The sequence below is a fragment of the Lepidothrix coronata genome, unplaced genomic scaffold (genome assembly GCF_001604755.1).
Source record: "Lepidothrix coronata isolate B3197 unplaced genomic scaffold, Lepidothrix_coronata-1.0 Scaffold107, whole genome shotgun sequence".
Taxonomy (NCBI): Eukaryota; Metazoa; Chordata; class Aves; order Passeriformes; family Pipridae; genus Lepidothrix; species Lepidothrix coronata.
Window position 1 is genome coordinate 4,080,022 of NW_016690287.1, and position 11,719 is coordinate 4,091,740.

The 11,719-nt window shown below is 41.4% G+C and overlaps 1 protein-coding gene across 1 annotated transcript in view; it reads left to right on the plus strand.

Moving 5' to 3' along the window:
• The window catches only part of NTF3 (neurotrophin 3), a 58,073-nt gene extending 47,932 nt beyond the window's left edge, over positions 1 to 10,141 (plus strand). Inside the window, exon 2 of the mRNA XM_017824011.1 lies at positions 5,683 to 10,141. Within this exon, the coding sequence (XP_017679500.1) occupies positions 5,683 to 6,474 (792 nt within the window). The 3' untranslated portion in view covers positions 6,475 to 10,141. The remainder of the gene's footprint in view (positions 1 to 5,682) is intronic.
• The last annotated feature ends 1,578 nt before the right edge of the window (positions 10,142 to 11,719 follow it).

Below are 11,719 nucleotides of genomic sequence, written 5' to 3' on the forward strand. Positions count from 1 at the left end.
TCAACAAGGGAAGTGCCGAATTCTGCCCCTGGATGTACAAACAGACTGGGGAATGTGATGCTAGAGAGCAGTGTTGGGAAAGGGCCCTGGGAGTCCTGGTCAGCGGCCAGTTGGACACCAGTCAGCAGTGCCCTGGCAGCCAGGAGGGACAACCCTGTCCTGGGGGCATCAGGCCCAGCATGGCCGGCCGGGCCAGGGAGGGGATTGTCCCGCTCTGCTCTGACCTGGGGCGGCCTCACCTGCAACATTGGGGCAGTTTTGGGCACTGCAATATCAGAAAGATATGAAGCCATTAGAGAGTGTCCAAAAGAGGCTGTGAAGATGGTGAAGGGCCCTGAGGGGAAGTCGTGTGAGGACACTGAGGGCACTTGGTGTGTTCAGCTGGAGAAGAGGAGACTGAGAAGAGACCTCATTGCAGCTACAACTTCCTCAGGAGGGGAAGAGGATGGGCAGGCACTGAACTCTGCTCTGTGGGGACCAGGGACAGGACACAGGCAATGGCCTGGAGTTGTGTCAGGGGAGATTCAGGTTGAATATTAGAAAAAGGTTCTTCCCCCCAGAGGGTGGTTGGGCACTGAACAGGCTTCTCAGGGCAGTGGGCACAGCACCAAGGCTGACAGAGCTCAAGAAGCATTTGGATGATACCCTCAGGCACATGGTCTGACTCCTGGGGATGGTCCTGTGCAGAGTTGAGTTGGACTCAATGATTCTTGAGGGTCCCTTCCAACTTATCATATGCTGTGATTCTGTGATTCTGTGATTCCAGTGCTGAATGTAAAATTCACCTGTTACTTTTCCTTCTATTCCAGTTCCTCTTAGCAATGACTTACAAGTAAATACTTAAGGAATTTTCACAGTACTAGGATTTCATTCTTTTCACAGAATATTTTAGATGATGCTTTGCTCCTCAGCTGTGTAGACTGTTCAGAGACTGATCAAAGTAAAGTAATCTATTTATTTTTTCCAAAATGAAGCCAAGCTTTCCTCTACTACATAAAGTGTCGAGTCTGAAAAGAGCAGAAAGTGATTTGCCAGAGGTTATTGAGGATTTAATTTATTGATGGAGGGAAGAGGTAACCTTATTTACTTCTCCTAAATTTAGACCTTCCTTGGACCACCAGACAACATTAGTACCCCACTGGCACTGTAGTGATAGGCAGGAATATAAACCATTAAAATAAAGTAAAACTAAGCCACAGTTAGAAGACCAAGCAGCTTTGCAATGCATGACCTTTCCTTTTCTCTGCTGTTTGCTTTTACCTGCTGTGCCACAATGTCAGCAATGTTTGAGTCAAACTTGCTTAGTGCAAATTAGCAGTCTACTACCAGGATATACTGGTTTTCCAGCCATGCTGTGATATATTCTCCCACAAATCCTTTGGACCATTCATGATGCTTAATGTCACTTAGTTATAGTCCTTGTTCCCTTCAGGATCTTCTTTGTTTCTGTTGCCAAGTCTGTAGTCACTTTTGAAAGCCAGTGTATTTCTGAAAGAAGAGCTCTGCAAAGGGACAAACTCTAAGAATCCTCCTACCTTGATGTCCAGTGCTTTTCCAAACTGCACGTAGCAGAGTGTTTTCCAAGCGCACTCAAGGGCTGATATGAGAGCCATATGCTCCTCACCCTCTTTTTAATTACTTCTAGCTAGAGCTCAAAGCATCAAAGGTGTGACCCAACATCTTGAAGGGCACAAAGAATAGCAGAGCACGACAGCAGAACTGGTGCATACCTTCTCAGCAGCTCAGGAAAAACAGTTTTCTGGAATATTGGAGCTGTTCAGCATGGAGCAGAGAAGACTGGTGCATGGAGACCTCATAGCAGCCTTCCTGTGTCTGAAGGGACCTACAAGGAAGCCAGAGAGGGGCTCTTTATCAGGAATTTTAGCAACAGGACAAGTGGGAATGACTTCCCAGTGGAATGGCTTTGGGACCCAAACTGAGATCCTAAATGTAATCTAATCTGTGCTACCTGTAGGAGTGTAAATATGTATTCTGTCCATTTCTAGGGCCATTCAGCACATTTACTTGACTACCAACAGTCCACATGGACAGCCAAAATATACTTTTGTTAGGAATTTACATGTGGAAAATCTCAAGAAGAACCCTGTAGAACAATGAAAATATCTCACTGATATCAGCTGACCAAGAAAACTTTGGCTTGAACAAAATCTGTCTTTCTACCTGAAATGAATCATTTGAATTTAAGAAAAAATTAACGAAAGAAAAGAAGAAGTCATGTGAAGGGCTAAATACTTGGGAGATTTTTATACCATTCTTCAAAAGGCCAAAGAAAGAACTTCTCCTGAGATCCATATAAGCCCACGCCCCAGGAGCCTGGAAGTTAAGTCAGTCTTCTCTTAGACAGGATACCTGTGTTGAAATCTTACCTTTAATACAAGTCTCCTCCATAGATAACTTACTCGCTGGGCTACTCTGAGTAAGCACTTGCTCTGCTTTGTGAATTCCATTGTGTAACATCTGAAGCATGTTCAGAAACATCAGAATGATTTTCTTTGAAAATATGAAAACATAAATATTTTGAAGTTTTACATTTTCCTCTGCTTTTTATGGATTTAACAACACATATGCCAAAAAAAATAATTTCAAATTATCTTCAGTTCGGACAAGCACAATGTTCCATTTTGGGCAAATGGGCCATTTATCAAAAGCAATTCTCCCCAGACCTACAAACCGATATACTTTTAAGGTGTCTTATGACCATATTAGAGCCAAGGCCATAAAACAGCTGTGGTTTCCCAGTAATGTCCATTTCTCCCACCTAAAACAGTGTCTTATATTCTGAGGTGCTGGACTTTATGGACAGACTGACTGTTTCTAGTCCTGGAATTTCTGAACACCACTGATGAACCTTCCTGGTGAATTGTCTCGGAAGAACTCCCTGAAAATTGTAATCTTACCAAACGTTTGTGTCTCCTGTCAAAATTTTGCATCCAGAAAAAGGATAAAGGTTTGTTCTGGCATATTTTTACCTTTGCAGCAAATAATTTGCCAACTGTAAATCAAACTACACATCAAACTTCAGAGTAGGTTAACATCTTTCCCACCAAATCCACAGGACATATCACATGAAGTTCAGCAAAATACTTTTAGGCATTTTTCCCATTAATGGGGTTCCTCCATGGACAAGAAAAATAGCTTATTTGAACTGTTCCAACTCCGACGTCCCCAGCCCTTCCTTTTTGTGTGCAGTATGACATTAAAGAGAGTCTGCAGGAACTCCAATCTTACTTTTCCCACCTCATCACCTGCTCCAACTTGTGTATTTTGCTAGTGCCACTTAGTTTTGAGACTAAGCAGAGCAGTGATTGCATGCAGCTGCACGTTGGCATGAATAATGCTTTCAGCCTTTGAGCAGAGCGTTGTCAGAGCTTTGCTCACCATCCTATAGATTTGTGTGTCATGCTGCATGTGGGTTTGCTCTCCTGAGTGCTGCAAGAAATCTGCTGAATGACATCTGTTTAATAATATTATTACTGTTTTTAAAAGCAAATAATTTTCTGAGAGAAGACTAAATTGCTCTGCAATTTTTCATACAGTACAGTCTGGGCTCTGAGATCCATCTACATTAAGTTAGTATTTATTTAGGTGTGACAGTAATTGTATGGTAACTGAACATCTTAGATTTTTTTCCCCCCAAAGCAAAACATTGCTGCAAGCAACAGTCTAGATTTAGGTGAACTCATACTGTGACAAACTGAGAACGGAGAAAACACATTTCTTGTCCATAAAAGGGCAGCTCACACATCCACAGAGGGTAGCTCTGATTTTGCTGCAGTTCCAAACTATGAAGTGGGGACTCAATCTTGCAAAAAGGAATTTTACTTATTGTGGATAGAGGGTTGTGCAGTAAAATTTTTTTCATCTTTTTTTTCTTTGCCTTCTTATACAGAAAATGGTTCACTCTTTTAAACAGAAAATTATGATTTCTTTTATTTTTTTTTTTTAAAGTGGAAAATTTTCTGTTCAATATGTCTGATATTTCCACAGTTTCTCCTGTGAAAAAAACAGAGTGCTCAGAGTGTTGCCAGCAGGTCAAGGGAGGGGATCTTTCCCCTCGACTCAGCACTGGGGAGGCCACGTCTGCAGTGCTGTGTCCAGTTCTGGCCAACCAGTACAAGAGAGACATGGATGTACAGGAGAGACCTGGATATACAGGAGCTAGTCAATGCAAATGATTAAGGGATTAGGGCAACTGCCATATGAGGAATGGCTGAGAGACCTAGGGCTATTCATGCTGGAGAAGAGAAGGCTCAGGGGGATCTTATTGAAGTGCAGAAATATCTGATGGGAGGCAGTAAAAAAGATGGGGCAAAACTCTTCTTAGAGGTGTCCCATGAAAAGACAATAGGCAATGAGAACAAATGAGATATAGGAAATATTACTGAAACATAACAATTTTTTTTTTTTAAGTGCAAGGGTGGTCAAACACTGGAACAGGTTGCCTAGAGGGCTTGTGGAGTCTCTATCCATGGAGATATTCCAAACCTGACTAGGCACAGCTCTGTGCAAGCTGCCCTGGCTGATGCTACTCTGAGCAGTGGGATTGGTCTAGATGATGTCCTGAGGATCCTTTCAGCTCCATCTGTTCCATGATCTGTGACTCTGTGCCCTCATCCCAGAGTGCTGGTGGTATCAGACGTGTGGTGGATGTGTTGGCAGTGCAGGAGAATCATATTCAAGACTGTTCGGAGTCAGTTGAATCAGTGCTACAGCCAGAGTTCATTACATGGGATGAAGGTGCTCTCAGTTTGATATTTCATTCTTCAATCCACTACTTCTGCAACAAGTTTATAAAGGAGGTGTGCTCTGAAGTGAATGGTTTGCTTCCATCAGTATTTTTACATTGAAAATTGATTTCCTTTGAGTATGGGTGCTAATACAAAATATACAGGTGTCCACAGGAAATAAAAACACCTCCTTAGATGGATGTGCATGGTTCTCAACTACACAAAAAAACCCCACAAAGGCTTAAAAAGAAATTACAAGGGAGCTTCTAGAATATGGTCTGAAGCTGTAATTGAAAGGACACCCACAGGAATCTACATATAGCAGTGGATGGCAAAGAAATAACACGTTTTTATGCACAGTTTTCAAAATCTTCAACCTTTGAACTAAATTCTTCTTTTTTGAGGGGGGTGGGGAGAGGGGTGTCCTCCACCTGCTCTTGAATATTTCTAATTACTGTCAGTTTTGTTCCATTTTATATAAATGTAATGAAGCAACTTCCTTTAACAAAAAACCCCAAATTGAACAAATTAAAACAACAGGTTCCAGCTCTGCAAAAAATCACTACCAAAAGATCTGTGGATCCATCTGAATTCCCTACTTTTACTACAGGGGCCTAGCTAGTATTTTCTGAAGTTCAAAATACAAAAAACTCCATTTCGCTGCTTGTCTGCACGATTTTCCTTCAAGAGTACTTTCCCTTATAGCACCATAGAGAGAAAGAGAATGAAAAAAACCCCTCAGAAATGAGTTACACTCTTTATAAAGTGTAACAAATATTTTCAAAGAAACCCATAGCCTGTGTTTCTGTATCTATATATATCTGCATCTATAAAGTGCAGATGTTATAATAAAAATTCTCAATTTTCATGCTAACAGCCTCTGAAAAACTTCCTCCTTTAATTGTTTTTATGTTGACTTTCTGTTTCTTTGCAGATCTTACAGGTGAACAAGGTGATGTCCATCTTGTTTTATGTGATATTTCTCGCTTATCTTCGTGGCATCCAGTCTACCAACATGGATCAAAGGAGTTTGCCAGAAGATTCGATAAATTCTCTTATTATCAAACTTATCCAAGCAGACATTTTAAAAAACAAGCTTTCCAAGCAGATGGTAGATATTAAGGAAAACTATCAAAACACGGTGCAGAAAGCAGACACTCAGCAAGACATGGACGGAGAGGAAAATGTGAAATCAGACTTCCAGCCAGTTATCTCAGTGGATACAGATCTCTTGAGGCAGCAGAGACGCTACAACTCTCCCCGAGTCCTCTTGAGTGACAACACGCCGCTGGAGCCGCCGCCGCTGTACCTCATGGAGGATTATATTGGGAATTCCGTGGTGAACAGAACCTCCCGGCGGAAGAGGTACGCGGAGCACAAGGGCCACCGAGGGGAATATTCCGTTTGTGACAGTGAAAGTTTGTGGGTCACGGACAAATCCTCTGCCATCGACATCAGAGGACACCAGGTAACTGTTCTGGGAGAAATTAAAACGGGCAACTCTCCAGTTAAGCAATACTTTTATGAAACGAGGTGTAAAGAAGCCAAGCCCGTGAAAAACGGCTGCCGTGGCATCGATGACAAGCACTGGAATTCCCAATGCAAGACATCCCAAACTTATGTTAGAGCACTGACTTCAGAAAACAACAAACTGGTAGGCTGGAGATGGATAAGGATAGACACCTCCTGCGTGTGCGCGTTGTCGAGGAAAATAGGAAGAACATAAATCTGCATCTCTTTGCTATATAAATTATTACTTTAAATTATATGATATGCATGTAGCATATAAATGTTTATATTGTTTTATATATATTATAAGTTGACCTTATTTATTAAACTTCAGCAAATCTACAGTATATAAGCTTTCTCTCTCAATAAACAAGAGCAAAGGGTGTGTGCCTCTGCTGTGGGCAGCTCCAGGTTTTTTTTAGACTATGTTTGTGACACTGCTTGTCGGCAGCATACCGTAACCTTCCTGTAAAATCTGTGTAAAATCAGTATTTTTCATTCAGTATTGTCAAACCAGTGACTGTCATTTAGTAAACTTGTTAAAAATCAGATCAATGCCAAGAGTTGTGTACATATTTATATTCCCTGCTCTATACATTCACATTTAATTGGATGCAATGTTGACTCCTCACCGCCAAAACAAACATGGACCAAAGTACGTGCTGTAGCCTGCAGATGATGTCAAATTTACAGACGTCAGGTAGCCCTAAAATAGTTTCTGTGTATTATACCAGTTTTGCCAGTGAAATTACCATTTTTCCTCTGTTAGCATTTCAGGATGGCTGCTAATAATCCAGCAACTTCCGTTTATGTTTCTGTAGCACATTTGTTTTGCAACTGTTTCTAATGCTGCCAGTGCATCATTGAAAAAATATGAAAAAATATAAAATATTTGTAGCTGAAACTTACTGAAGCCAAGGACCAATCTAAACGGATCATGAATATAATACATGAAAGATGGTTTATTGTGATCAGCCTCCTTCTCCTCACATGAATCATTATCTTCTGCTTGCATTGCGGGATCGTTTCTCTCTGTCAGAGTTTTTAAATTGGAAACAAAGCGGGTGGTGTCTCGACCTGAAAAGAGCCCTTGGCTTGGAAATTGTAGAAAAGAAAGATACAATATCCTGGCATGGATATCAAAGCCACACACCCATACAAAGCCATTCTTCTCAACAATCCAGTCTTCATTTTTCACAGGGTGAAAAATGTTTAGAACTGCTGGAGAAACCTGGTACCTTTCACAGGAACTTGAAATGGATGGTGACTAAAATCCACAGAGTCTGTAGTAATAATGAAGTTCCTCAATTAAACAGATTTGTTGCTTAGGACAGACAAATGTACTTGCAAATATATACCTCAAACTCTTCTTTGGATTGTCATATAGCTCCACTGGGGACAGGAATAATGACACTACTTGAAGAGAAGGTCTATTACACGCTAGCTGTGTAATGCCCTGGATGGGATCCCACTCCCATAAAATAAAGGAGAGTCCATGGCTATCAACAGAATTAAGATTGGACTGTATGTTATCTGTGTCCAGATAGATCTAACACCCAGGCAGGGCTGGAAAACAGCAGCCACTCAAACAGCTTTACAGCTGTAGTGTCTGAAGGTTTTCCACTCTGGCTTTCTCTGTGTGTTCAGCATCACAAGTGAAAATGAGATCAGAGCACTCAAACCCGAGGTTTCAGGATTCTTTTGTTCGTGCAGCTTTCACTCCTGGAAAACCAACTTCAAACCTGCAGCAGGCCGTGACAGGCAGCAAATTGTGTGGTCTCCCCTAATCCCTTACAGAGAGTGTTACACACCATAAACCCGCCGGAGAACCAGACAGGTTGCCCATGAGGCCAAGCACTGGAATAGTCCTGTCTCTGGAAGCCAGGCTGGAGAGTGTAGGTGGTGTTTCTGCAGGGGAGGCCATAAGCAAGGTTTCTGAGAACCATCTCAATTCTCAGCATGAGGCCAGGGTATTTACCTCCCAGGAAATATCATCACCTTGCAGTACTAAATCCTTACTTTGCTTCAAGCAATAAGAGCTTCAGAGGTTCCATACCAAGGCAATCGTTAAGATGAGAGGATGTAATATAACAAGGAACTCAGTATCTGATAGATCTGACTAGAATATTTCCAGTTTTCTCATTCCCTGGCAAACATTAAAAAAAAAAAATCCCCCACAGAGCTTTTGCTAGTTTTAATAGTAGGAAAGCTTAAATTTCAACTAAAATTTTTTAGCTTGGGCGTAAAAGCATATTTTTCAGAGTCTTGTCCCACTGGATTTTTTTTGCAAGTTAAAAGCCTAATTTTGCACCCTGAATTCCCAAATAAAGATCATTTGCAGATGCTGGAAGTAGTTGAGAGCTGATATTGTCATGGATCATTAAGTTTAGAAATCTTGTTTCACCATGCCAGACAGGTCTATCTCCATGTGAGAAGAGGAGATAGGAAGACTAACTTAGTTTGGTTAAATCCTGTTAATCACAAACTACCTTGTTGCTGCAGTGAGGATGCCACTTTTATTTACATCACTGTAAATCCAGAGAAATTCTCTTGAAGACAGTGGAGAAAATGTAGCTTTATAGCAATGTAAACAACATCAGAGTTGATCCTAATACCTTAGTTTCTTCTCAGTGAAAATCAAGGGAGGTTCATTCTTTAAGGGTTCAAAAAAAAACCAGTTGTTGTTTTCCACTGTAGATCCAGTAAGAGGAACTGGTCTTTGACTCTTAACTCTAACACAAGCAGCCAGCAAAAATGTCTCAGAGTAAACACTCCTGTCATCTGAAACACATGAAATGAGAAAGAAGCGTGGTGTGTAAGGTTGTTAGGTCAGCTGCCTCTTTCCCACCCCAGGAAAACAATGAACGGAAGTGTTACCCTCTGGATCTGATCCAGCTTCCACTAAAGTCCATGGAAAAAAAAAATCTCACCTTCTCCAGTGGAAGCTGGATCAGGCCTCAGGTGAAGAAAAACCTGCAGATCTTGACCAGAGAGTGGAGCAATCACACACATCAGTAACGCGTTCCTGTAAATCCTGTGTACGCATAAGATGCTGTATAATTTTGTAACAAGTTTGTAAACAAAGCCTGTAATAAATTTGTTAAGGTCTAATTCTGCTTTCACTGTAGCTGGGGATGGTTTTATTGTCAACTTTGGGTCGTGGCACAATGAATTCAAAATTCCTATCCAACTATTTGTTTGGATGTGTTAAGTAAATAAGTAAAATATTCAGCTCGCAACGCTTGTTTAATTTAACCATTCTAAAAATCACTTCCAATAGGCAGCTCAGATGCTCTGTCAATATTGTTTTGCCAATGGATCTTATAAACACACATTTTATTTAGATTTTCTCCCAGATGACCAAATGCTATTCTGAAATTGCCTGTCTGTGTCAAACTGTATTTTCTCTGGTTTTTTTCCCCCTGGTTTTTTTACAGTCCATTTAGTAACAGCAAAAAATGCTCCACCGAGGTTTTGGGAAACCATCTGCATTTATTTTATCACCTTTGAACATGTGTTCAGGAATGAAGTCTGTGCAGCGAGTTTACTGCTACCAAGAGATTTGTGCGGCTGCACCAGGAAGAAACTTTGACTGGACTTTACAGAGTGTGTGCTCAAAACCACTCTCCTCATACTCTGTTATTTCCATCCTTTAGCAACCCGAGTCCTTCTCTCTGCTGTACATTGTGTATCTGCAGACAATACCAAACAGGAAACGAGCCTGATTGGGAGTTTCAAAATTAAAAATTTGATGATAATGACCTGCTATTTCTGACCTTTCAGCGAAGCAAAAGCGCAGAAACATTCATTTCCTTTAATAGAAACATTGTGGCAAAATCAATGGGATTCTGTGTTCTCCACGCTTGGTAAGCGTGTGTAATTCATCATGCATGTGGGGCAGGGGGAGGAGGAAGAGGAGGAGGAGGAGGATAGGATGATAAGCACTACAGCTTGTGAGAAATAAAAGGCTGTTCTCTGGCTTGGAGCATTTTAAAGTGTGGAGAGGTTGTTCTCTGAAATGCTTTGTCTGTATTTTGTTACAGCAGATGGCAGAATGACGAAGCAAGCACAGATGTGGTGTAAAAAAACCAAGCAATACAAGGATAACAAAAAACTTTCCCGGGAAAGTTGGCCATTCGCTACCACTGTAGGTCCATGCAGCTCTGTGCAGGTTATTGCAGAGCTCAGTAATGACATTCCTAGTTTAATTATGTAACTAACCTCTGTTTCTTACTTCTACGAGTTGGAAAATTTTTTTCCTTTTTTTTTTTTATTGTTGTTGTTGTTGTTGTTTTGGGTTTTGTTTGGTTGGTTTTGTTTGTTAGGTTGGATTGGGGGTTTTTTGTTTGTTTGGGGTTTTTTTTGTTGTTTTTTTTTTTTTGTAATCTCTAATTGCCTTGGTACCTCTGGCAAACAGCAAACGGTAGTGCTTTGCATGAATGTTCCCAAATATAGATTTCTCCTTTGTTTTATTGCTGACCTTTGAAGGCAGCGGCACCTGAAAGCCATACTTTCACTACGGAACTGGCCTTTTGATGTCATGACCTCATGTTTCCGGACATTTTGATCACAGGGTCCTATTTTGGAGCTCTTACCCACACAATTGGATGAAACCATGACCAGGCTGCTCTAAATCACGGTCGAGAAGTGTCTGTGTACACAACAGCAAGGAGCAAAGAGAGAGTGGGGCAGCCCTGGGCCATCTTCACATCCACCTTCACACACCCTTCATTTCTGAGCTGCAAGTTGCACAATCAAGGGCCGGTGATCAAAGCTTTCTTTCTGCATGTCCCAGGGTTCAGATGCCCAGTAGATCACAGAATCATAGAATGCTTTAAGTTGGAAGGGATCCAAAGATCACCTCGTTCCAACTCCCCTGCCATGGGCAGGGACACCTTCCACTTGACCAGGTTGCTCAGAGCCCCATCCAACCTGGCCTTGGACACTGCCAGGGGTGATCTTGGACAAAGGACAGTTTCTCAGATCACATTTTTTCCATGCCCAGGAACATGCCTTATGTGAATCTGGATAGATCTTCTGTAAAAGGATGCTGTGGTTGCAGCAGATCGATTGACCCTCTCTAAAACACAGCATGTTGTGACTCTTTAGCTGTGTCACAGGGAGGAGAGAGAATCATTGACAGACCCGCTCCATTATTTGTACATTATGTTGAGACCATTTAACAGAAAACATCAGTGCGTCCAGAAGATGCCCCTAAGGAAGAATGTAGGATATTCCTTTCCTCTAAGCAAAAATATTTCACACCCATGGAGGGTGTGAAAAAAGGAAAGTAAGTGCAGAAAAAAATAGGGAGTCAAAACTGTTGGGTAGCAAACCTCTTGCAGAGATTTAGGAAAGCAAAGGAGAATTCAGCTGCTCAACAGTAACATCAGATGAAAGGCTCTTTCCTGCTATGATAAGGGTTAAATAAATACCATTAGATCATCTGAAACAGTAATTCA